Source organism: Cannabis sativa, chromosome 8, assembly GCF_029168945.1.
Source record: "Cannabis sativa cultivar Pink pepper isolate KNU-18-1 chromosome 8, ASM2916894v1, whole genome shotgun sequence".
NCBI lineage: Eukaryota > Viridiplantae > Streptophyta > Magnoliopsida > Rosales > Cannabaceae > Cannabis > Cannabis sativa.
In genome coordinates, this window is record NC_083608.1 from 45,692,090 (window position 1) to 45,719,994 (window position 27,905).

Consider the following 27,905-nt stretch of genomic DNA (forward strand, 5'->3'; position numbering starts at 1 on the left):
CTGCTTCCGGTAATTTAGACAATAAAGCTATAACAACTTCAAACAGAGCCTCATCCCATTGAAATAACACCTTCCCATAAATAATAGTTGTCACCAAATCTGAAAAAATATCACAACACCAAACCAAAAAATAAAATTATATTAGAATGACAATCTTCAAGAAAAAATTAAAAAGCAACTTTAGAAATTAACACATAACTACATATCACTAGCTCAACAATATTAAAAACTAAAAGACCAACAAAATTCTAAGTATAACTAGCCAAAGGTAAAACCTTTCGCTATACTAACACCCTAATTTAAAACTACTGAAAATCAATATCATACAGATTATATTTAACATTAAACTTAACGGTGAATTCACAGTAATTGAAGACTTTCTACAAAATAACAGAAAAATAAAACTCTATTACCACACAATAGGAATGATAGTAAATCAATCCAAAATAAATATAGACTTAAAAGACTAGGAAAACTTATCTATTAAAAGTGAAAAGGTCGTTGAAGTAGAATTCATGGGACAAGAAGGATCACTTCTCATAGCCATTGACCATACCACAAAACTTCCCTAAAAAATAGGGACAAGCCAAAAAAAATAGCACAAAAGCCATAAAAGACACAGAAGTGATAAAAGACATCAAAACCATATAGAAGAGAGATATATAGATTATGATTCTATATAGAAAAATTCGGAATAATTTACAATATAGAAAACAATGTTCAAACAGTCTATTTTACACGCGTATAAAATAAAATAGTCACACGTGCAACACACTGTTTGAACATAATTTTCTACATGTTAAACTTTTCCAAATTACTTAAAATTTTGCAGGAGGTCTTAAAAAACTATAACGTACATGACAATGAGAAAAAATTTAACTAAAAAATTATTTCGGATGCTAAAACAGATAGGGGTGCATCAATATATCCATTTTAAGGAGTGCATCAATATAGGAAAATTCTACCCATATAACATGATAATCATATTCAGAATTAAGGAAATTGTTGTTGATCTTTCTTAGTAGGGTGGTTTTGCCTACCCCTCCCATCCCATATAACCCCATAATTCTCACACCATCATCTTTGAGTTCTTCCCACACAAGATCGAAAATTGTATCTAAGCCCACTGTCGGCTCATCTGGTACTTCAACCACAAGCGGTATTGGTCCCCTTTCAGCCACCACCTCAAATACCCCCTCACTTGGAAGATCAGTAACTTCAGCTAGCTTTCTCAGCACCATTTTCCCATATTTATAGCTGGATTTATAGTTGTTTGAGCAGCAACCCCAAAAGCATAGTCTGATGCTTTCTTCAGATCCTCTCTGCAGCAGTGCTTGAGCTTCAGTTTCCATGGCTTCAGCCCTGGAAATCCACCTCTGAACTGTATCACGGCATGTCAACTGGTCCTCCTCCTCAGCAATCTTGACTCTCCTCACTAATTCATTTTTCACATCTGTTAACTCTTCTAAAGCTTTCTCTAGAGCTTTAAGATTTTCTTTAAGTTTATGTACAAAACTAGCTTGTGCAACAGTGGATTGATAGCAGTTGGAAAATATAGCATCAAACTGAAGAGAAATTTTGAGATGCAATTTCCCATTGCTTGTTGTAAAATTGGATGAGTTTTGAAACTGACAAAGTAAAAAATGTGATAGGATAATGAGGAATAAGGAAATAAAAAGTAAGGAACAGAATAAGATAATAGCTTTGTGAAAATGAGTAAGATAGTTTGATCTCATGGTAGAGTGTTAAGTGAGAAGAAGTCAAGAAGGTACAATCCATATGCGAGGAAAGAGAGTAGTGACAAAGGATCTTATGTGATTTTGTTCTTCAACAAAACAAACTGAATACCATATTGTAAAATATATGGTTATCTAAATTTCCTTTTTTTTCTTTTAATTATCACCATGGGAAAAACCATTCTCCTGTGGGATCCATTTAAGTATAAACGTCTATACATAGGATCATGTTAAGAAAAAAATGACATTAAAATCACAACTTTGTATCAGCAAGAAATAAATTTCTTAATTTACTCTCTAATTCTATTTTTGTACATTCTGAACAGTATAATCTATTTTTGTGTAATCTATTGTCTGGATCGACAACTAGACAATAGCATTACTTACACAGAACTACATTTGAATTTTAAGTTCCCTCAGTTCTAATATGCTATAATCTCTACATCCCAGTTCAAACATACACTAAAGTCCTCTAATATGTACATTAGAGTCAGACAAATCACTACTTATAAACCTCTCAACTTCATCACCAAACATATCCCAAGTTTCTTCACTGAAAAACTTATCATTTAACTTGGAGCAAGTTTTCTGGGCTAAAATAGCACTTCAAAATTAGCAAGAGATTTCTAATTATAAAGAACCAAAACCATGTATTATGGAGAGAAAAGCATAGCAAATTTAGTAAGTATATGAAAACAGCATATTTTAAATTGTTGTATTAGTTCAGCCCAAGGCACCATTGTATTGAAAGAACTAAATTTTTAATCATAATTCTAATAATCTAATTAATTAGCATCATTATCATGTATAGCTAAAACCACTAATTTTTGCTAATTAACTAAAATCCCTCAAAATTAAAGAGTTCAATGATAATGAGTGGCAGAGTGAGTGAGTGAGTGAGTTAACAATATATAACAACTAATTAACCCAAATTCAACAACTCAAAGACCAGTAGGATAAAGTCACGAACACATACCAAGCTTGGATTTGAACTCCTGGAGCCTCAGATCTAGGTTTTGCTCGTCACGAAGATTCACACACTCTCTCTCTCTCTTACGATGCGACGGATTCAACCGTTAAATCCATTCCCTTCGCACAGAGAAAAAGTATTTTAACTCCAAATAAACAAAAAATTATACATTGGTAAGTAAATCTATATAAAGAGAAAAATAAAAAATAAAAACTATGCATAATAAAAATAAAAACACCATATCGCCGGTCAAAGTCTTCTTAGTCAATTCCTTTAGCAAAGTGGTCCCGTGCTTTATGGTCTCTGAAAATTCTCCAAAAAATTAAAGTTTTTGCTTAACGTGTGTATTATAATATTCTTCCTATTAGCTTTTTAGCTCATCATTTTCTAATTTCTTGAAAACTACTTTTATTGTGCTATTTTTCTTCGTTCTCTCTCAATTCATGTTTGGAAGCTTTTAGTTTTTTGGAAATTTGTTAAGCTTACTTTTTCTTGGAACATCATCGACATTCTTAATTATCTCTTGTCTGTTGGCTTTTTAGCTCATCACGTTCCAATTTCTTGAAAACTACTTTTATTGTGGTTGACAGTTTGATGATGTCCTACATGCTATTTTCCTTTGTTCTCTCTCAATTCATGTTTGGAAGCTTTCAGTTTTTTGAAATTTTGTTAAGCCTACTTTTTCTTGGAACATCATCGAAATCCTTAATTATCTCCTGTCTATTGGTTTTTTAGCTCATCATGTTCCAATTTCTTGGAAACTACTTTTATTGTGGTTGACAGTTTGATGATGTCCTACATGCGGTGCGGTTTGGTTGAAACCGCATATTAACAATTCAAAACCGCAAACCGCAACACATTGAGCAGTTTAGGAAAAATTCAAACCGCGACCGCACCGCAAAGAATTTCAAACCGCATTTTCTTTGCGGTGCGGTGTGGTGCGGACGGTTTGAGCGGTTTGATGAACACCCCTACCCTACCTAAGTAACGTGCTTCAAAATTTATTTCTTTCTTGTACTAGTAATTCATTACTCCCATTTTAAACTCTATCCTCCTCCACAATCTCTCCAGATATTCTTCCACAATACATTGGTAATTTAATTTCTTGTGGAATTACATCAAGACACCATACATAATTTAATTTCAAGTATTTTAATATTTTCGAGTTCTTCAACTTTGTTGAGAACTATAATATTTCTAAACTTGATATGTTGAGGTATTCCAATAAGAAGAAATTTGAAATCTTCATAGGCAAACGAAGCAAACATCCACTAAGTCGATACTCGCTATACTATTTGGTCTGATATTTTATGTTTTAAATGTTTATAAAGTTTAAACTTTCTAATTTCTTGCACAAGATATTGTTAATTAAAGCCTTTTGAAATATCATTGTTTAGTGATTTTAAGCTGCTTCACTTAATGATTCCCTGGCTTGTATACCTTATTTCCTGTCATTTTCAATTTCAGCTATTGGCATGAAAATTAAGATTCAATATGGATGATTTTATTTTCAATGATTAATGTTTTCTTATTTAAATTTCATATTCTTTGAATGGAGAATAAAAAAATCAAAATAATTTATAGTGATATTTAGAAGAATCTCTAAGGCATAAAAATACTGGTTTATATATATATAATTTAGAACGCACTAGAATCAAGAATAAAACAAACCGTAACACTTGCACTAGTTCTATAATTATTTTTAGTGAAGGTTATTGGATTATGTTCTCTTTTATCATTATGAAATTTGTTTTCAAATAAACAAGTTAATTATAACATGCATATATAGATAAACAATTTAATCTAAATTTAAGTTTCTGTTTTTCTCTCTCTTTTTTTTTTTAAAAAAGCTGTTGAAGAGTGAAAACAAGAGTGATTGAGAGATGTTGTAGGGATGATCAGTCTGGGTGTCTGTGAGTTTGTAATCTGAAATTGGTTTGAGCTCTTTGAAGGGTGTAAGAGTGTGCACTGTGTGTCTTGACAATATCTGGTTTGTGTTTTTAGTTGACTACTTGTTTCATAATCTCAAAATAATATTACTTAATTGAAAGTTGGTCATTATTCTTAGTCAGACATTTAATTTGGATGAAATTAAGCTGGTCCCTGAGCTAAACCAATCATTCATGGCCACTTCCCTCCCTTCGCTTTCGAGTCATAACATGCATAAAGGAATTGACTGAGCTAGTTTTGCTCCAAACCTGCAATTTCTTCAAGTCAATTATTGATCTTCAATATGGAAGAAATAACAAAAGTAGTTTTTGATGAAAGAGTTTTGAAGTACTACAGGTGAGATACTTATGCCTGTCTTGACATATAATATTCCTTCCATGTAATATTATATTGTTTTGATTAATAAGTCTGCATTTTCTGATTTAATGTTGCAACTTGCAAGTAATTTTTATTGCAGTAGTATGGCTATTCATTCACTTTAATGAAGCTAATAAGAAGAAATTCCTACATAATGTTTGTTTAGTACTTATAATTAATAATATTAATAATAATTGGCTGTGTTGTCATAGGTTGGATGGATATGGCAGGCTCAACCTTATTAGTTCCTTTGCATTTTGGCCCATTTGCATATCAGTTTCAGTTATTTCTGTTATCCATTTCTTCATATTATTGATTATATATGAAATAATAGATATTGGACTAATTAATGTCATTCCCATCTTTTTGTTTTGTTGTAGAAATATTAAATCTATTTAGAAGTGTATGCTAAGCCAAGCCTTCCTCATGGCACACTGTTTATTCTTGTGGTAACTTGGAAGTAATGAATTGCTCTGCAATGGAAGATATTATAAGATTGGAGAAACTAGGAGATGGTCCAAAGAAATATTTACAACCTTTTCTTAAACTTGAATCTCTAAGATTGGACAATTTACTGTAAATAAGAGTTGAAGAGTTGAATTTTCTCTGATGTATTGTTGTAGTAAGGAATTTGTGTTGCAATGTGGTTGTTTTTACTTGGTTTGTTGTTTGGGTGGCGGGGTAATAAAAGTTAAATATGTAATTTTGCTACCCAAGATTCTAATTTAGATAATTTTTGTACAAATTCAAGTAGTAATGTGTGATTTTGTTGTACCATGTGTTAAAATAACCCACCTTCTTTTTCAAACGTGTTATGTTTTTAAGTAATCTTTGACATGTTTTTAAATTGATTCAATTCTCTTGCTTTTCTTGTTTTTTTTTTTCATTTTTTTGAGTTGGTTCAATGGCATCCGATAAAGGCCCAATATATGTTCGATAGTAGGTTCTAAAATTTAAGTTTTTGAGATTAATGGAGAAGGTCTGATAGTGGTCTGATGTAGGGTCGACGGTGGTTCGATGCTTAGTAACAGATCGGTAGGCTTTTTGTGTTCGATGGGAGTCCAATATAGATTCGATGGCGGTCTGATGCTTACAAACTGATTGGTAGACGTATTCCGTGTCCGATGGGGGGTCCTACACTGTTCGAATGGGGGTCCAATGTGGTCTGGATGTACTAACTCCGAATTAATAATATATGAGAATTATAGTGGTTCAGCCAGAGTTCGGTCTGCTTAGTCTACTTTTGAAGAGAAATTATGATTAGTCTTATGGGTGACTATTCAATGGTTACATTTTTATTGTAACCATATGGTTACATTTTTCTTTAACCTGTAATAGCAGGTTACTAATAGGTAGACTTTCCTTTTTTAGATTTAATTAATTATAATTAACTATTTTCTTAAAATAATTAATTAAATAGACATTTCTTTTTTAGAATTATTTAATTATAATTAACTATTTTCTTAAATTAATTAATTAAATATTTAACAAGACTTCTTTTAGTAATTAATATTTATATTTAAATCCTTACTTGAATTATTTTAATAATTAAGCCATTTAATTATAATATTTACAAAAAAATTTATTTTTTTTTACAAAAATTAAACTTCTTTTGACACAAATTAAAATTCTCTTCTTATAATAAATTTTCAAATAATTAATTATTTTTAAATGATATTTAATTATTTTGTTACAATTATATGAACTAAGTATGAGACCTCAAGCTAATCAATCGATAACAAGTGCAGCCATTTTTTTAAAAAAAAAATCCTTCAACTTATTTCATTTTTTACTTTTTAAATATTTAAATAAAAAAATTAAATAATTATGTGTAATAATTTAAAATTAAGATTACAAGTATAATAAAATTTAAATTATGAAATTATATGTGTATAATTTTAAATTATAAAAAATTTTGCTATAAAATTTTAAATAATTTAAGTATAAAAAAATAAATTGCTAAAAGATCCTTATATAGTAATAAATTGTAAAAAATTAATTAATAATTATAATTAATTTAATTTTAAAATATAATTAATCTTAATTAAAGTTTTATAAGGAAATAAATGATTAGGTTACTTTCAGGTTACAAGTTATTTTTTATTTATTTTTATTTAATTTCCAAATTAATCACAACCATTAAATAGTAATCCAATGGCTTAAAAAAAATGTAACCATGATGGTTACAATAAAAATGTAACCATTGAAACCTCTTCCTTAGTCTTATTTATGTTAGATCACTCCTTTATAAGCAAGTGATCAATTAATTACATAACTAATCTGGCAGGATCGTTACAACAATTAAGGAATTTATATTAAAAACTTTTTTTTTTCAAAAATACGGACTGAACAAAATAGTCTCTGTCTTCCTCTTTCTCTTCGTTTCCAGTTGCACTAGATCTCCTCCATTTTCGTTCTTAACCAAGGCACGATTTCAGGTCCAAAAAAATCGTACAAGTTGTATAATGACAAGGGCGCAATGTAGATCTCAACAACAAAACGATCTAATCCCGACAAATCTAAAATTAAAAGGTAAAATCAGGAAAAAAAATTGAGATTACAACCTCTGTTAATTCAAAATTACAAAATAACAACTCAAAACTAATAATTCAAATTCTATTATGCAGAGAATTTGATAACACAACCAGAAGAGGATTCAAAGCTTACCCAAAAACAAATCAGAAGAATCTAACACAAAAAAATTACAACATAACAAGACTTTAAATATTTTTTTTTTCATAGCTAGGCTGTTATTTAATTGATGTTGTCGAAGTAGATTGAAGTAAATTCATATTGAAAATTGGTTGATCTCAATAAATTTGTGCAAATACTTCACATTTGACAAAATAGTGATACATTTAAGGCATTTGCTAATTATTGTGATTGAATAGTTGTTTATACATTATTCTCATGTATTAAAATAGTTGCTTAATAATATTGAAAAATTTATACACTAGTTTCAGGTCAGAACCTCTGCTAAATCTGGTGCAGAGAAATATTCAATAAGATGACAACAAGCACTATGTTGATTACGAATCAAGTGGAGAATTAATTGTTAGGCTATTTTTAGCCTAAGTTCCGGGTCAAATTAATAAGCATTTTCTTAGTTGATGTTGCCTTTTAGAACGGTTTAGGCTTGAATTTCCTTGTTTCAGGTTCCCAACGCATTATAGTTCAAATTCTGTCAATTGGCGAAAGACGGGATAATTTGGTGAAAAAAAATCTATTAAAGCTGCCCGTTTGCTCCAATAGTCGCGACCAGCATAAGCCATAATCGTGACCCTTTTCTTTGGTCGCGACTATGGTCGTGACTAGGGCATTTGGCAGAAAAGGTGATTTTTCCATTTGCCTATGGTCGCGACTAGCCCTTTATGTAGTCGCGACTAGGTACAAAACACGGTATTTTCAACCAGTTTTGAATATTTTTCCAATCATAGGCACAACCCTAATTCCTATATAAGGGACTCGACTCATATGACAAAAGGCATCATCAGGAATCAGCCTCGAAAAGTGAATGAAGGAGGAGAGGAAGCTATTGTGACGATCTAGAGCGAAATCACCAACTAGTTTTCTTTCTTAACTCTTGAATTTATTTATGTTTATTTCTGTTCTAGATTTATTTTAACTTTTTTTTTTTTAAATTTACGGTTTGGGTTTCTAAAATAGTTGCAGCGCTAGTTGCAATAGGGATTTCTATGTAGAATTCCGTAAAAATACAAAAAAAATTATTTTGAAGTGTAAAAATGAAAAAACCCTATAATTTATTTAGTTATATGTGTAATTTATATTTTTGTAAAGCTATTTAATTATATGTACATATTATATAAAATATCATATATATATATATGTACGTACTATATTATAAATTAATTATTTTATAATTTAATTTATAAATTCAATATTATTAATGTTGAAAGTAGAAATATTCTAATATTTAATAGTGTGAATGTTTCTTTTCTCAAAAAAAAAAAATTATAGATCCGCTATAGGGGTATAACAGTAATTACATCGAATTTGAATGTAGTGGTGGCTACAAATGTGTGATAACAATAATTATAAAATTATAAGATGAGTTTTATATAGATTTATCAATTATCTTTTTGTCAAATCTCTATTTTCTTTAATTCTTTAATTTTTATTATTTTCTCCATTATAACATTTGTATAAAAGTGGATATTTAATTCATTATTTGATTAATTTATTTTATGTATAGTAAACTTATTGTGAATGATAGAGGCCACTATAAGTAAGATACAATAATGATATCGACTTTGAATATAATAATGACTAGAAATGAAATACGGTGATAACAATAGTTTCGAAATTATTAGGATAATTTTTTTCATATAGATTTATTAATTATCTTTTTTTTTTTCATAGATCTTTATTTTTGTGAGAAATTTTCAATTTTTATTATTAAAAAAATTATATTTTAAACAAAATCTAACAACATGCGAAATGATATTTGTTTCCTAATTTTTATATAATTCTTAGATAGTTTCCAAATAAATAAATATTCAAGAATATAAAACTCTATCATGGTCATGCATAGTTATGGAGAAAAAATCAATTTGTATTTAATTTTACAAAATAAATATTGTGAGATCGAATGGGGAAAGGGATAATGGTCTTACAGACTTACACAGTAAGGATAGCAGTCGGAATAGTAGATATCTCTACCATACCGTTAATATTGTTGGCGAATGCCCAATTAGCCACATTATGGGCTACAAAATTACACTTTCTAGAAATAAAAGAAAAATTACAGCAAACCATCAAAGTAGAGAGAAGAGTACATTGTCTTGTATAGTTCTCAATCCCCCATAAAGATTCACCACCTTTTAGGTTCTTGATCACACTTTCCGAATCGCTCTCCACCATAACAAAAGGATGTTGCCTTGAGGCCGCCGTCTCCATAGCTAATAAACAGGCCGCCGCTTCCCCAATAAGAGAATCAGCAAACTGAAGCATCTTAGAAGCCACCCACAAGATAGACTCCTTATGATCCCTCGCAATTGCCACCACACACATAGAATCACCTCCGACACGGACGTCGCAATTGATTTTGATCCAATCCTCTGGTGGGGGGGACCAAATAGAAGAAACAACATCCTGAGGCGGCATGGACAAACAGGAGCTATAGTCTGCGTAACAACCAGAGATAGAGTCAATATAATGAATCAAGCTTCCCATAGTGTTGTTATGGACTTTGTCATTACGAGCCCTCCAGATCGTGTCAACCACTATGGAAGCATAAAGAAACAAATCATCAGTGTCCACCCCTCTAGTTTTAAGGTTCCAGAGAAAGCTAACCCAATCCCACATACGGGCTCCAGAGTCTAAAACCGGCATAACACCCCACGGGGAGACCCGCCATAGGTGGGATGCAAAGTTGCAGTAGAGAAATAGGTGTTCCATAGTCTCATCCCCGACCCCACAAATGGGGCAGGAAGTCTCATCAATATTCATTCTCTTAGCAAGTAGGGCCCTCAGGGGGAGAGCATTAGAAAGGATGCTCCACCAAAGGACTTTATGACGTTCCAGAATTTTAGAGTTCCACAGTTTGTTCCACATAGCCGGAGCTACATTCCCTAAAGGAGCTCTCCCCAAGGCTTGGATGAGGTAGGCAGACTTAGTTGAAAACACTCCCTTAGGATCTCTTGTCCAAACCCATCTATCCTTACCCTGACAATTTGGTTTTCCACCCTTTAAGATACTACCAACAGTTTCCCTGTCAAAGAGATCATCGAGCTTTACGGTGTCCCAGTTCCCATCGGGTAAAAGTAGTTCAGCCACAAATTCAGGCTCTCCTCGGGGATTATGATTGGGTTTCGGGAATAAAGTACACCCATGGGTGATCCAAGGGTCGTTCCAAATGCTAGTATCTCTCCCATCCGCAATTAGTTTACAAGCCCCCTTTTTCAAGATTTCTTTTGTACGCACAACATTTCTCCAGAACCAGGAGTCAGAACTCCTAATTGTACAATCAAAAAACTTTCTGCCCCTCATATATTTTGCACTTAGGACCTGACAACAAAGGGACTGATTCTCAGTGAGGAGATCCCATCCCCATTTGGCCAAAAGGGCTTGGTTCATCTCTACGGTTTTCCTAAACCCTAGGCCACCATGAGATTTCGGAAGGCATAATCGATCCTGTGCTTTAAGGCAGATACCTCGATTTCCTTGCTCATGACCCCACCAAAAATCTCTAACCATCCCATCAATTCGCAAGGCAAGTTTTTTCGAAAGCTTGGTCGTCTGCATAGTATAAACAGGTAAGGCAAGCCCTACTGATTTGATCAAAGTAGCACGACCTGCCTTAGATAACGATTTCAACTTCCACCCATGCAATTTCTTAACCAGGTTATCAAGAATAAAATTGAAGTCAGCATCTTTTTGGCGAGTTCTAAACAACGGAAGGCCCAGATAATTGATATTACCCACTGCACACTTCAGTCCCAGTGTCTGCTTGATCGCCCTTTTCATTCCGTTGCTCGTGTTACCGCTGAAGAAGATGGATGTTTTGAGCTTATTTATTCTTTGTCCAGACCAATCACAAAATTTTTCCAAACACTGCCACATCTTTCTAGCTTCATCTAAACTCGCCCTTCCCACCAAAATTAGATCGTCCGCAAAGAACAGATGAGACAATCTTGGTCCTTCTCTGCTCAACTTGATACCTTTAATAATTCCATCATTCAGGGCCTTCTGGAGAAGTCGAGAAAGAATATCAGCTGCCCAAATAAAAATGTAAGGAGACAGGGGGTCTCCTTGTCGTATTCCACACTCTGGGACAAAACTACTAATCTTTCTACCATTGAGGAGTAGATTGAAAGAAGTCGTAGTGATGCACTGACGGATCCACATACGGAACTTCTCAGGGGCTTTGAAGCTTGAAAGCACATGATCAACAAAAGACCAGCTTAACTTGTCATAAGCTTTTACCAGGTCAATTTTAATCGCAAAAAAACCCTCTTTTCCTTTCTTTCTCTTAAAGGAATGGATAATCTCTTGGATTAAAACATTATTATCCTGTATACTCCTTCCCGGAACAAACGCTGCTTGGGTAGGGCAAATCAATCTCGGGAGCACAGGTTTAATTCTGTTCGCAATAATTTTGGAGATTACCTTATAGATAACATTGCACAGGGAAATTGGCCTAAATTGGGACACCAATTTAGGGTTTACCAACTTAGGGATGAGGGTTACATTAGTAACATTAAACCCTTTGTGTAAATTTCCCGTCTGGAAAAAGTCATCCACTGCATCACAAAAGTCTTTTCCCACAACATTCCAGTAGTGCTTGAAGAAAAGGACAGACATACCATCAGGGCCCGGCGCCTTCATGGGACCCATAGCGAACAATGTTTTTCTAATCTCATCTTGGCTAGGGGTGACCTCAAGCTCTGCTTGTTCCAAAGGAGAGAGATGGTCAGAGATCAAATGGTCTAAGCTTTCCAAAGGGCCCATGACCGGGTTACTAAAGATATCCTCCATGTAATTAGTGAATTCATTACCAATAGCCTCTCTATCGGTTATCCAGACCCCATCCTTATTCTAACTCTTTTAATTTATTTATAAACGCTTTTAATTCAAAAAAAGACTTACACAGTAAAGCCTTAGCCAAGTAGGTGCACAACAAATATAAGAAAAAGTCAACAATCTACACTACCTATATTAATATATATATCTTGGTTCCAATTATTTATTTATGTATTTAATTATTTTTGTCTACATTAATTTACTACAAGTAATTAATTCTATCTAACTAGTTATACCTACTTAGTGTGATTGTCGTGCATAAGTTTACTACTCATAAATTCACAACCTCATTTATATTCTCTCATCATCATAAATTTAGCAAAGAAAAAGATTCTAAAACTACTTGTACAAGTAACCTTGGTCGGCTGCTTTAACATCACCACAGACAGAACCCTATATATATATAACCAAATCTCTCAAACTTGACTTTCTTGCAATGCCCTAATACATCTAAACCATAGTTATAAAACGTGTAGAAATTAACTACAATTAAAAGAAAAAACAAACAAATTGGTATTATTGGTAAAATCTATTCTTAAATATAGTGACAGATTCAGGATTTAAAGTAAGTGGGGCGTAATATCTTTTAAAGCACGGAACAGAAATAAACTTTAAAAAAAAAAATCTCTTGGTTGAATTTGAACCAGTACCTTTATCCTATGTGCAATCTAGTTTAATTATTATATCAAAATTAATATTATCTCTATAAATATTATCTTTTATTACAAATATATATCGTAACTAATGAAAATATATATATTTTTTTTTTGATTTTTTTTTTCAAGAAGAACTGCTCTGTCTAGCTTCTATGTATATATAATTAACTATATGAGATTTTTGTTCACACACTAAAATAAAATATGTTAATAATAATATATAATTATATATAAATTCTCAATCTCAGTACTACTACCTAGGTTTTTTTTAGAAGCATACGATTCTTTATATATTTAAGCATTTATTTGATTTTATTATTTATATCGAATATTATGTGCTTTATAATCTGATTCACTCCCAAGAATATGTTCAGGCCAACTAAAATTGGCTGACATAAAAAAGCCAAAAAGAAAGAAAGAAAAATAAATTAATTAGAGTTGAATGAAGTTCTTAGTTGGATTAAGAGGAAAAATATTTAGAGTGATGTAATTGTTGTAACTATAGTACTTTGGAAACAATTCATATTTCTCTCAATATGTTCTCTATATTTGACTTAGCGATTACAAAATTTTATCATCTACATGTACTCATTTTAATGTTGAAATTTGTTTTGTTTTATGGTCTTCAAATAAAATTGTATATTGTCTTACACGAAACTCTTATTTTTAGTCTGATCGTATTTACATGCAGAGCAATAATATTTATTCTGTTTTTCAATTTCTTGTAATGATTGATATTGCTATTTATAAAAGTATCATTTTCATTAAAAAAAAAAACAAATTAATTGTATATAAATATATAAATATAATTTTAAAAATTCATATGAATGTGTTTTCCCTCTATATATTTATTCTCTACATATAAGAGTTCCCTATATATAAATATAATAATACATACATAGTTAGGGTCAGTTCAAGGTTAGGGCATTAGTGACCACGCCCAAGGCACCCTACTCACTACTCATGCCTAAAAAAATTCTTAAACAAAAAGTCTTAAATCTATTTTTTCAAAATATTATATTTTATATTTTTATTATTATTTATTAAAAAATATAACAAACATTTTAGAAATACATATAATTTAGTTTTTAAGATATTACATTTTATAATTTATTAAAAGAAATTAATTTATTAATTTTAAATTTTCACTACTACATATAATGTGTGATTGAGACATGAATTGTATTTCATGAGATCCGTTCGAATACTAATAACGTTATGTAATTAATACTCTCACTTTGTAGTGTTAATTTGAGATATATAATATAGTGAAAGTTAAATGTGTGTTTCTTATTGTTTTTGCTATGTAAAATACTTATATATATAATAATTCGAATTATATTCTAGGCAGGTGTGGAGTTATTGGCTCAATATAATTAAGTGGAGAAAGTTTTTGTTTATCTTTCCCATTTGGGAGTATATAAAATATTTAAGGTCAAATAGTCATACATGAATATGAATGAATTAATAAATAAATAAACAGTAAATATAATAAAAGAGACCATATGCATGTCTCTTCATTGGCTGACATGAAGAATCTTATTCCCATGGCCCCATGAGAAGAAGAAGGGATGTGAGCTATGGAAGTCTCTGCTGCCAAGTGCCAACCAAATTAAGTACTAATAAAATGTATAATTAAATGGAATGAAATAAAATTTAAAATATATAAAAAAAATTAATAAAAAAATTATTAATTTTTTTTCAAATTTTATATTGGAATGGTCTTTCTTTCTATTTCAAAATGAAATAGTCATTCTACCAAAATGATAGAAAGGTCATTCCATCAAAATGGTATTCTAATGTTTTTAAATACAACCAAATAAAGGAATAAAATAAAAAGGCAACTAAATAAAAATTGTTTCCTTTCTATTCCAATCAATTTCATTACTTCCAATCAAATGCTACTTTAGTATTGTGATAAAGTAACTAACACTATTATAAGATAACATTTTACGAATAATCATTATAAATTTAATAATTACACTAATAATAATATAATAATTTATTAGACATCTTTGATATCCAAACACATTATTACAATATATTACCTTACAAATTATTAGTAATTTTATTTTTTTAAAATATATTTAAACTAAAATATGTAGTACTTAAACATTTAATTATACCAATATTAATATAATAATTTGTAATAATATAGGTGACGTTTGGTAACACTTTTGTTTTATAATTTTTTTAATTAAAAAATGAAAGTAAAATTTTTTTTAAAAAAAATTTTGATTTTGAAAAACAAAAATGCGTTCTGTAACCACTTTTGTTTTTCAATTTTAAAAACAGAAAACAAAAGTGTGTTCTGTAAAATTCATTTTCATTTTTATTTTTTGATTTTATTTACGTCGGGTTTAGATCCGGGGTCGGATTTGGGTTCAAGTTAGAAGTCGGGTTCAGCGCCAGGGCTGTGGGGGGATTTGGGTCCGGGTCATGATCGAAGTCCAAGATATTGATTAAGAAAAAAAAATTGTTTAAAAAAATATTGAAAGTGATTTTTTTTGTTTTTGTTTTTAAAATTTTGATTCTCAATTAAAAAATTAAAAAGTAAAAACAGTTTAATAGAACATGTTTTTGAAAAATATTTTCACTTTTTCAATTTTAAAAACAGAAAACTGATTAAAAAAATATTACCAAACGGCACCATAAAATACCACAGTGCTCTTTAACTCTAAATACATATTGAAATAAATACATGATATATTTTACTATTATTCTAGTAGTGCTTTATTTGTTCTTTTCCCCTAAGACAACCAGCACCATTCTTTAGGTAAAACCGTGAGAATTGCATTAAATTACCACAACAATCCTATCAAATATGATAAATATAAATACAAATATAGTACTTGGAAACTAGGACACAAGAATCTTTGTTATTTTTTTTAATGGGGGAAAACATACTTATAAAGACTACAAGATTCGACATAGTAAAAATGAAATGATTTTTTTTTTTCTATATTATTATTTTACATTAAGTTCATGTATTGAAATTAATGCCAGTCACCCCACATGGTGTTCTTCCATCTTCTTAATTTTTTTTTTTTATATGTATAAAAATAATTAATTAAAAAGAACAACACTTTGCATCATTGTATTCTAATACTTCATGTGCCCACCTACAAAAGGATCACTCTATTCTTTTGAATTAGACATGATTAGATTTTAACTAATTTAAATAATAATATAAAGTAGTGTTCCTTTATGGCATTATAAGATGTGTTATATATGAAAAAAAAATTAAATAAGAAAATGTCTTCTTTCTTTGGATGCCTCCATTTGGTGTGGAATTTATTATACTTTGCGTACCAAAAATCATTTGTCCTTTTTAATAATAAAAGTTTAAGATACTCAAAAGAAAAACAAAAACAATAAGTGACACAATCTTTCTCTATCTCTCACCACCATGATTATACATTATGTCTTTACACATTGAATTATTAGATATAAAACTAAAAAAAGAAAATAAAAAAAAAGCATAGAAGAATATAATAATGAGATACATAGATTAATTTGGTTAAAAGAAAAACACAATCTCATCATTATATATAATTGAGCTCTTGATCACAAAGGTTAATTAAAATGCCTTAATTTGAAATTAATACAAATAATAATAATTCTTTTGCATAACAAAGTACCTAATTATTATCACTAAACAAATTCTAATTAATTAGGCTGTCTGGTACTATTGAATGATGATTTTGAACCATTATTATTAGTATTATTATTATAGCTAATAATGTGGGCAGTACTGCTTTCTTCTTGATCATCTTCTTGATCAGTAACTCCACTTGAACATGAGAATGAAGGTCTAGGTGAACCCTCATCACTAATCAAAATCAACTGATTTCTCTTCTTTTGTTTATTATAATTATTATTATTATTTTTATTAATATTAAGCTTTCTCTTCTTCTGAAACACTCCGCAAACAACCCAATTCATTTGTAGCTGAGACATCTGCATATATATATATTACAAAATATAAGAATATATATAATTGGAAAAAAAAATAAAAAACTATTCATGTATTAGAAATATGACCAAATTCAGAACAAGAGTTTTTTTTTTTTTTTATTACCTGATGGAGTGAGTTGGAGTTGGGGATAGTTTGTGAACGAACAAAATAATATTCATGCATGAACCAACGAGTTTTTGAGTCTTGTAATAGGCGTTTTCCACCACAAAACACCAAAGTTTTTCTAACACCAATTGCTTGGTTATTAAACTCTGAAGCCACAATCAACTTGTCTTTATTAACAACAGGTTTCCAAAACCCACAACCAGAATTTACTCTCTTGCACATCTTATTATTCAAAATATCCATCTTTCTATAGTTGCAAAAGAAGTACCTTTTTTCCTTCACATCACCTATATCAAAACCAAAAAAAATAAAATTTAACCATAACCCATATAGCAAAATGGTAAAAAGCTTCCAACTTTATGATTAAAAACACAAAATAACAAAAGGGTATGAATCAAAATTATACCTGGTAAAGCCCAAGGGTCAGTTTGGAAAACATCAAATTCTGAAATTACTGAAGCAGGTAATGGCAAAGCATGAACCTTTCTCTTCAAATAGTGTAGTAAAAGTTCTTCATCTGTGGGGCAAAATCGGTATCCAATAGGTAATTTAAGGCCACCATTATTATTGGTACCAAAATTTTGCTTTTCCATGGTTAATATCAAAAAACACTCTTATCAATCCAAATATATATAGAGAAAGAGGAAGAAGAAATGTTTTGAGTCAAATAAGGAAGATGTAAAATTGAAGCAAAAGCAAACCCATGTACAAGAAGAATATATGTTATGATATGAAAGAATAAGAAGAAGAAGAAAAAAAAGGAGAGAGAGATGAAGATTCAAACAAGCAAGGGTTATAGGTCATGGCTTCAAGAAAAGGCATTTGTTATTGTATATATATTTACACATAGAAAGAGAGAGAAAGAAAGGGTAAGGCAAAAAGTTTAGCAGGACTAATAGGAAACCTTTTCTTGACCATTAAATTCAAATAAGAAACTTTCTATGTGTACTATAATAATATTAATTATAGTAATAAAACGTTACAAATAATCAGTAATGACAAATGGGAAATTAATAAGTTAAAAGACAAGAGATTAACCGGTAAGGAAAGTTATATTTAATATTGGAGTTCTAATCGAACTAGGAAACCTTATTTTTTTCCTTTGTTTGGAGAAAAAGAAAAGAAACAATAAGAAATAACAAAAAAAAGGTTAAAATTAGAGTGTTGACGGTCATTGGTTTTGGTTTTTTGTTTTGGTTGTTTTTTTTTGTTTTGTTTTTCATAAACGTGTATGAAAAAGGACAAAAAGAAAGAAACCCCACGCTTTGGTCAACATAGATGAACTCGTGTAGAGTGTGATAAGAGACCATGTGTGCCACGTTGTCTCCAATGTTTTATTAATATTTATTTATATGTAGGTATTTTTTCCTTAATTAATCACATTAATTCTCTCTTCTAATTATGTCACTTTTGACTTTTATTTTAGTCTTTTTACTAATTATATTTTACACTCAACATTTTTCTTCATTTCTTTTCCTTCAATTCAATATTTATGATTGTTTCTTGAATAATTCAATACCAAAACAAAAAGTACGTATAAACAGATTTTTTTAATTAAAAAAATAACTAAAATAGGTATTAATTATTAATGATCACGTTTTGCAACCTAAAACTTTATTTCAAATATATATAAAAATATTGTGGTTATATGTACATGGTAGTTTAACACTTATATATATTATTCCTCTAGAAAGATTTACAATTGGTACATTTCATGTCTAATTAATAATAGTTGTTACCGTTTTAATCAAATTAGTTTATTAATTTTATGTAAACTTTTTCTTTTTTTATTTAGTTTATTAGTTTTCTTTCCACATCTCCATCTTATACTTTATAACTCATTATTTCTTTTATGTAATATTTACTCAATTTGTGATTGAAATTTATATGAGAATATTAATTAATGTCAATTATTGAAAATAAGAAAATAAAAACCATATGTATCGAATATATCAGTCGAGTTCTAACAAAATCAATTATTTTTTAGGGAGACAACAAAATCAATTTATAGATTTAATATACGTCCATCCATATATTTATTTTAATTTTATGTTTTTTGGTTCATTAAATATTCTTCGTCTAAATGGATTAATATAATAACGTAAATAAAAATATAATTCATTTTCAAAATAAATAATGAGCAAGGGCAACGAAAAAATCAATTCCAAAAAGGAAAAAAACTAAACACAAACAACCATTGATTTATTTCCCATAATGGAGTAAGTCAACCATGATGATAATGGTAATGATCATCGTGAACATAATACATAATTTTATTTATAATTATCCAATAAAAAATAGGAAAAATATTAATTTTGATATATTCAATTTATAAAATAAAAAAAAAAACCTCGTTGTGCGTTTAATATAAGATGTGGAAGAACAGAACACAACGCACCGTACCTGAAGAAGCGTGTATTGAACGCATACATTTTTGAATTATATACATATTTTATTTATATTATTATATGTAAAAAGTGGTATAGAATATATATATATATATAAAGAGAGAGAGAATTAAAAAGGTTACCCAAAAAAATGGTAGAATTGTAAGAAGAAATTAATTATAAAAATTGTACAGAATGCTCCATGTCGTGGGGGGTTCTGTTCTTCTTGGAATACACAAATCACAAGATTCGACTATATATATAAATAATAATATAAATACAGTTAATCAAAAAAAAAAAAAGATTATATAAATTATAATTATTAATTTTTCTTTTATAATTAATTTATTATCATTTTTTTAATGCATAGTGCAGAACTCAAAAAAAATTATTGTGCAATTTCCCAAACATAGAGGTAGATGGTTAGGCTCATACACTACTACATATAGAGATATACAATGAATAAAGTAATGACATGTAATAAATTTTTACAAATAACAATGTGATAACAAAAATATTCTAACATTAATTCATGTAATTAGTGAAAAGAAATATTATTTTAATTTTTTTTAGGTTAGAAAATTATATCACTATTAAAAAGAGAAATGTAAGAGGAAATGTGTCGAGCATTACAAAAAATGATATATTGTTATTGGTGTAATTTAATATCAAGTCTTATACATTTTAATTTAAAAAATAGCATAAGAAACTGTGAATCACTCATAAATAAATACAAAGTAAAGTTTGTTGTAAAATAATTTCACCAACAACTTGGTTTCGATTTCAATGAGACTTTTAGTCTAGTGGTCATACCAGTTATTATTCGAGTTGTTCTCACTCTAGCACTGTCACAAGGCTAGCAAGTTAGACAACTTGATGTAAATAATAATTTTCTTAATGGAATTCTCCATGAAGAGATATACATGACTCAACTTCTTGGCTTTGAGGAAAACTATGTTCCTAACCTAGTCTGCAAACTAAACAAGACTCTATATAGGTAAAGCAGACACCCAGAGCCTGGTTTGAAAGGCTCTAACAGTCTTTTCTCACCTTTGGTTTTGTATTAGCATAGTCAGATCAATCCTTATTTGTTCAACATTCATGTAAATCCACAACTCTAATTTTAGTGTATGTGGATGATATACTTATAATTGGAAGCAATCTAAAAATTGTCACACAACTTATTTCAAATTTACACACTCAATTCCTTCTCAAAGATCTTGGAGAACTGAGTTACTTCCCTAGGTGTTAAAGTTAAACATACATCAAAAGGACCACATTTACCTCAGGACAAGTACATTAGGGATCCGTTATGCAAGACACAGATGCAAGGGGGCAAAATCTAACTCAGCACCTATGACAAGTGGCCTTAGACTTTTTTTGCTTATGGCAGTGATCCAGTGGAGGATGTACATCTATATAGGTCGATAGTTGGATCTCTTCAGTACCTAACTGTCACAAGACTTGAAATCTCATTCAGTGTAAGCAAGGTACACCAGTTCATGCAAAATCCCTTGCAAGTACATTGGATGGCAGTAAAAAGGATCATTAGATATCACAGTGGGACAATAGAATTATATGGATTGCATCTTAGAAAACTTCCACATCATGAATTTTTTTCCTTTTATGATGATGATTGGGCCTTGAATCTCGATGACTAAAGGTCTATCATAGGAAATTTCATTTTTTTTTTGGTTCAAACTTGGTTGCTTGGTCCTCTAAGAAGCAACATACCATCTCAAGATCTAGCACAAAAACTGAATATAGGGCCTTAACCAATGTTGCTGTTGAAATCACATGGCATCACTCCCTATTCTCTGAACTTCACATAACTATTCCTAGACTTCTAGTTTTTTGGTGTGACAATTGGAGCACTTTTTTGCTCACTAAAAAATCCAGTTCTTCATGCAAGAACTAAGCATATAGAACTTGATTTGTATTTGGTACTACAGAGGAAATTAAGTGAACTACTTCAGACACAAAGTATGGAAAGAGATCTAGAACTGTCGGGCCCTACACCCAGCCCAGATGGATAAGCTAAATGAAAACAAATAGACAATTAGAGAGATTCATTACAAAATTCCTATTTCGGAGATCCTTTATTGGGATGAGTCGAGTCAATAGGATGAAACTAAACGAGTTCATAATATCGAACTATGTACCTCGCACATCATTTATGTGGACTCCAAAAAGTCAGACAAAGGGTGTTGCAATAATATGTTGAAGTCAAGCATGTGCCGCCTAAGACCAACTATCTGAGGGTCACTAAGGCCATTTCCAACAATCGCTTCAAGATTCTCAGAGACAAACTTTAAATTGAAGATGCTTCATTTATGAGTTTGAGGGAGAGTATCAAGAGAACTGACTCTGTTATTTTCAGTTAGTAAAGTTGGTTAGCTTTGTTAAAGTAGTTACTTAGCTTTCTAACTGAATCTGTTAGAATTGTTATGAGTTGTTACCTTAGCTCAATTATTCCCTTGTATTTGAAACATGTATAAATTCAATTCTCATTTTTTGATGCATTAAATTAAGAGATTTTTGTCTTTCAATCTCTATCATTCTGTATCTCTCTACCTTTCTCTTGCTCTTTCATTCTTTTATCATTGTTCTTTACAATTTCAATTATATAAGGTTTAATCCCAACATTACTCCCAAACGTCCATAAGCCCTATTTTACCTACACTACTACAAACATCATAATTTGCGTCGGTCAACATGACGGTCAACATCGAGGACCGACGCAAAAAATAGGGGCTGAGTTATTGCGTCAGTTTCTAATAGACGCAAACAATTAGTAGTTTGCGTCGATTGTATATCCGACGCTAAAATATAAACTGACGGGAAATGTAATTTTTTTTTTTAAAAAAATATTTATTTTATTCGTCTGTTACTAACAGTCGCAATAAAGTTGAGATATTTACAAAATCCCTAATTCTATTCAAAGTTTCATTTTGCAAAAACACATCTCGCTACTCTCTCTCTCTCTCTCTCTCACTCTGCCCTAACTCCAAACCCCATGAATGGCGATCAAAGCTCGCCCAAACCCCACTGCTCGCCCCGATCCCTCTTCTCTAAGTTCTGGTCATCGACGCAACACTCCACCCCAATCCCAGCTCTCCTTTCGCTCCCGTTCTCTTCTCCGTTCGGGCCAAGCTCAGCCCCTAACATTGTCGTTTCTGCTCAGGCCAAGCTCGCACAAAATAACCCTATATATTCAGGTATATATATTTATTTATTTTTAAAAATTAAAAATTCTGGTTATCGTCGATTCTGATTATCATTGTCGTACTCTAACGAAGAAGGATCTCTACTTCTCTCTCTGTGATCAGCCTCTCTTCTTTGACGAGGGTAGAAAGGTAAGTTCGATGAAATTTCGATCCTTTTCTATATTATTTTTAATTAATTTAATGGTTGTAAAATCTGTAATTTTGGACTGAATCGCTTTTTGATTCACTTTTCAGAATAGTGAAATTGAAATTTTAATTTTGATAATCAATCAATTTATGGTTTCTTCTCGAATACATGATTGTGCCCTTATTCTGTTATGCAATACTGGAAGATTTCCTAACAAGATGAATGCAATTTATTTGTATTGCTAAGTATGTATGACTTTATTCCAAAATGTTTAGAATAAATATTCAAAATTAATAAAATAAATACTTTAATATGAGAGTGACACCATTGTAGAGTTATGGATGTTTTGCAGGTATTAGAAACTAAAGAAGAGTACTTTTTGAGTTGGAATAGTACTGTAGTTCACATCTCTATCCGCTACCACTACAAAATCTTTTTTTTTTTTTGGTGGAGGTGGGAACACAACTGACTTTAGTTATTATGTTTTCTTTTTGGGCATGTTATGTCCACCTTTAGCTAGCTTATTATGTATGTTTTCTTCCACTGTTGATGAAACTTTTCTTCTATTTTTATTCTCTTTGGAATGATGAAGGCTCTTTCACTGTGCCATATGTTGTATCGGTCTCAATAAGCATAAAAAAGATAACAAAGATTTAGGACAAATAAATTCACTTTGTAAAGAAGCGAATCTTAGAAAATAAGATTTACTTTTTTAGCTGAAAATTGTTAAGACATTGCTGAAGTTGGAATATAGCTGAAATATTTAACGAAGATTTAGGACAAATAAATTCACTTTCTAAAGATTGCTTGCTCTGTTTTTGTGATTAACTAAATATAGATAGATTATGACATTGGTTGACTTCCTGGTATCTATATTTATACCCTACTTGTAGGAGGCTTTGTGAGATAAATTCAAAGTTGCATTTTTCTATTCCTTGTGTTGATCTTGACGTTTTAGCATTTTTCTTTTTTCTTTCTTTCAATCTATTAGTGTTTTAATTTGGAAATATCTGGATTTGAAGCTTTTATTGTTTGCTGGCAGCTAGAGCACCAGGGTAGTGGTCTTGAACCTGTTTTGGTTGCTGCAATCCCTACCATGAAATTCAACCATGAGGCCTTCAGTTCTATAGAAGAGACACAGTAAGTTTGGCTACCTGCCTACCTCTATTTAATTATATAGATAACTCATTCCACAAACAAATCTGATAAAAACACATTTAATTTCATGTAATGGTATGAGTGACAACACTAAAAAAAATTCAAAGTGTAGTGTAATTAACATGTCCCATTAATTAACATATAGTCTTTAACCTGTTAAAATTTAGTGTTTGGATATTGTAATGATCTCTTTAGAAATTAGAAATATATATCTTTTGAAGATGCCAAGTAATTTTTATTCTTAATTAATTGATTATAATAGTTAGTCAAATCTTAAGCAAAATCAATTGTTTAGGTTATGTCATACATATGTAACTTAGTAGCTAGCTAGCAATTGGCCCGATGAGGTTTGAATACTAATTAAGCGTTTTGAGAGAGAGCCAAATTGGATTGATATTTATAAAGAGAATGTACAAGTCAACTTTAATTGTATATGTCGTGGAGATTTGTGAGGTGAATTTTTATTAATTTCAATGTTTTGGAAGGTATTCTTATCAGTTTTTTTTTCAAAAAAAAATAATTTTTAATTTTGCTGTTCTTTGTTAATTTACATAGGACATGGCAGAAAAGCTCACACAGCAACTTTTAAATCATTTGGAACACAGAGAAAGGACAAGAAAGATAAAGAAAAAGAATGTGTTCGGTAAAAAAGACCAGCAGGTATGGTGTTTCTCAGTGTGTACACCCACATATATTTGATATGATGTGTATAAATTTATATTATATTTAGAACAGAATGTGTTACTGGGTTTTCTGTGGGTTTGGCAATGTGAGCTTCGTTAATGGAGATTGTTGCATTTTGAGTTTATTTATTTATTTTTATTGAGTTGTGGTGATAAAGGTCACTGAGTCCTACGAAGGCGAGGATCGCAGATGTAGAACGAGCTTCTTGGTCGGGGTTTTACTTCCAAATGGTTTGCGATTCGATCTTAGATTGATTATTATTATTATTATTGTTTCTGAATATATGTATTTGTGGATTTTGTAGGTGCATATGTATGTTTTTGTTAATTTTTATTTTTTTTTTTTTGTTTTGGCAGTAAATCGTTGATTAAATTGACCAAGACTTGAATTGATTTTATAAGGAGAAAGGAAAATGCAACTCAGAAATTTTTGAAGAAAGATGTTGCTGATCTACTTGCCAATGGCCTTATCAATGCTTATGGAAGGGTATTTTGATTCGTTTCCATCTTTTGTGCTTTGCTTTTGATTCACTTATCTTACCGTTTTTTAGCTGAGCGAATTTCGTTAGAAATGTAATTTTCTTTCTTCTGTTTTGTTCTTGTGAATATTTAAAGAAAGATATATTTGTAGTCTTTAGAAGAAATTAAGAAGCAAGCTTGAGATTCTGGTTAAAATTTGTCTATTGAAACATTACTGTGTTATTGTTCTAACTAACAAACTGAAATGATTCAATATGAAGATAGTTTAATTATTTGAAGTAGAAAAAGGGTCATGTGGGAGAATACAGTGAATAAAGAAGACATTAATTCGCATATTAGCTTTGTTGTGTGACCGTTGTGCTAGAACTCTAGTGGGAGTGGTAAGAGTATTTACTTCTTTAATTTGAATCAGGTAGACAATAGTAGAATTTTATGTGGACATGTTACTACTGCCATCTATCTATGCATTTTTATTTCACTGAAATTTTATGTTCTCAATTCTCTAAGGTACCAATTGTATTACATTGATGAGTAATTAAGGTACCAATTTAGTAAATTATTATATAAAATCATTCTATAATTTGATAATATAGGTGGAGAAAATTACAAGAAAAATTGTAATTTTTCCTAACTTACATTTATGCTTCATTTTATAACTGACGCAATAGGTGAAAAAAAAAGTATTTCAGCAATTTATGTGTCATTTTATAACCGACGATATAACTTTCTAGTGGTGGTTTTGAAATGCCACAAATGATTTTGCGTCATTTCCAAACTGACGCAGAAAATATAAAAGAAGAATGTATATTTTGCGACGGTTTTTAAATGAAGCTAATTGTTTTTTGCGTCATTTTAAAAACGACGCTAATAAAAAACTATTTGCGACTACGGAATATACGTCGGTTTAAAAAACCGACGCAAATTCTTTAAATGATACTTAAAAACCGACGAAAATTGTATTTTTTGTAGTAGTGCTATTTATGTGTTGATAACATTCATGGAGTGTCCTAAATATTGAATGTGAGGTGTGATCATCCTAAACACTATAAATAGTGGTCTAATATACTCATAAGAAGAAAGACACTAATCTTAAGGGAAATGGACAAGCAAGCTCTTCTTCAACTGGTCATAAGAATGAGTTTTTTAAAGGGAAGTGCAACTTTTATCAATGCTTCATGCATAAGAAAACTGATTGCTGAAAGCTCAAAGCTCACTTAGAGAAGAAAGGTAATTGTCTTGTGATGGTTTGTTTGGAATCCAATATTATTGATGTGCCCTAAAATACTTGGTGGTTAGATACTAGTGCTACAATTCATGTTACAAATTCTTTGTAGGTAGTGACAAGTCGAAGAAGGTCGAGTAGGTTGGAGGAGTATGTGTACATGGGAGACGATACTAAAGTTAGAGTTGAATTTTTTGAGAGTGTTAAACTGCAGCTGAATACTGGGCATTTTTTGGAGTTGCATGATGTTGCTTATTTACCCTCTATTAAGAGGAATTTGATCTTCGTATCTATTTTGGATAGACTAGGTTATAGTCTTCATTTTAGAACTGGAAAATTGACTTTGTATTGTGACTCTATGTTGATTGAAAATGGAACTTTATATGGAAACTTATATAAGCTTGATTTACATGATGTTGTTCTTGTTACTTCTCCCTCTTGTTGTTCTTCTTCTTCTCTGAATGCTATTGTTGGTTCTAAACGTGCAAGATCAGATTTGAAATCTTCCATGCTTTGGCACAAACGTTTGGGCCATATTTCTAGAGATAGAATAGAAAGATTGGTGAAAGATGGTGTGCTTCAAGATCTTGATTTCTCTGATTTTACTGCCTGTGTTGATTGTATAAAAGGAAAGTTGACTGCCAAGGTTAGAAAGAGTAAGTCAGACAGATGCGTTGGTGTGTTAGAGCTTATTCATACTAATATTTATGGGCCTTTTGTTCCACCTACTATGAGTGGTTATAAATACTTTATCACCTTCATTGATGATTTTTCCCGATATGGTCATGTTGAGCTCATTCATGAAAAATCTAAATCTTTAGATGCCTTTAAGATTTACAAGATGAATGTTGAGCTTCAAAAGAGAAAGAAGATTAAAGATGTCAATTCCGATAGAGGTGGAGAGTATTATGGGCATTATGATGAAACTAGAAGGAACCCCTGGCCTTTTGCCAAATACTTGCTGGAATGTGGTATTGATGCAAAATATACAATGCCAAGGACACCCCAACAAAATGGAATTATTGAAAGAAGGGATTGCACACTTCTTGACATGGTACGTTGTATGTTGATTCATTCTAGCCTGCTAGAATTTTTATGGGGTGAGGCATTAAGGACTGCTACTTATATCTTGAATCAAGTGCCTAACAAGTCTGTGCCAAAGACACCATAAGAGTCATGGTCAGGCAAGAAACTGAGTTTGCATCATTTTTATGTTTGGGGATGTAAAGCTGAAGTAAGGCCCTATAACCCACAATCTAAGAAGCTTAATCTGAAGACTATCAGTGGCTATTTTGTAGGCTACACTATTGGTTTGAGGGGTTCTAG

At 30.7% G+C, this 27,905-nt stretch overlaps 3 protein-coding genes across 4 annotated transcripts; 1 reads left to right on the top strand and 2 right to left on the bottom strand.

The window, feature by feature from the left end:
• Window positions 1–680: 680 nt before the first annotated feature.
• LOC133030647 (uncharacterized) lies at window positions 681–12,510 on the bottom strand. Its single transcript, XM_061103452.1, has 4 exons — window positions 9,810–12,510; window positions 9,656–9,740; window positions 2,220–2,340; window positions 681–1,628 (listed from the first exon to the last, which is right to left on the bottom strand). Exons 1-4 carry the CDS (start codon window positions 12,508–12,510, stop codon window positions 900–902), a joined length of 3,636 nt encoding a protein of 1,211 aa, XP_060959435.1. The 3' UTR covers window positions 681–899.
• A 4,029-nt stretch (window positions 12,511–16,539) lies between these two features.
• LOC115698755 (NAC domain-containing protein 83) lies at window positions 16,540–18,306 on the bottom strand. The gene is made up of 3 exons (XM_030625921.2): window positions 17,702–18,306; window positions 17,293–17,582; window positions 16,540–17,171 (listed from the first exon to the last, which is right to left on the bottom strand). The coding sequence occupies exons 1-3, from the start codon at window positions 17,886–17,888 to the stop codon at window positions 16,881–16,883; spliced, it is 768 nt and encodes a 255-aa protein (XP_030481781.2). The 5' UTR covers window positions 17,889–18,306; the 3' UTR covers window positions 16,540–16,880.
• A 4,332-nt stretch (window positions 18,307–22,638) lies between these two features.
• Window positions 22,639–26,290, top strand: LOC133030339 (uncharacterized). 2 transcript variants are annotated; one of them, XR_009684190.1, is made up of 6 exons: window positions 22,639–22,900; window positions 23,012–23,038; window positions 24,079–24,176; window positions 24,750–24,854; window positions 25,036–25,108; window positions 25,235–26,290. XR_009684190.1 is itself a non-coding variant. In XM_061103013.1 (4 exons), exons 1-4 carry the CDS (start codon window positions 22,703–22,705, stop codon window positions 24,781–24,783), a joined length of 357 nt encoding a protein of 118 aa, XP_060958996.1. In that variant the 5' UTR covers window positions 22,639–22,702; the 3' UTR covers window positions 24,784–25,226. The 2 variants fall into 2 exon arrangements, 1 of the variants encoding a protein (XP_060958996.1); XM_061103013.1 differs by lacking the exon at window positions 25,235–26,290 and having other exon boundaries at window positions 24,750–25,226.
• Window positions 26,291–27,905: the final 1,615 nt, after the last annotated feature.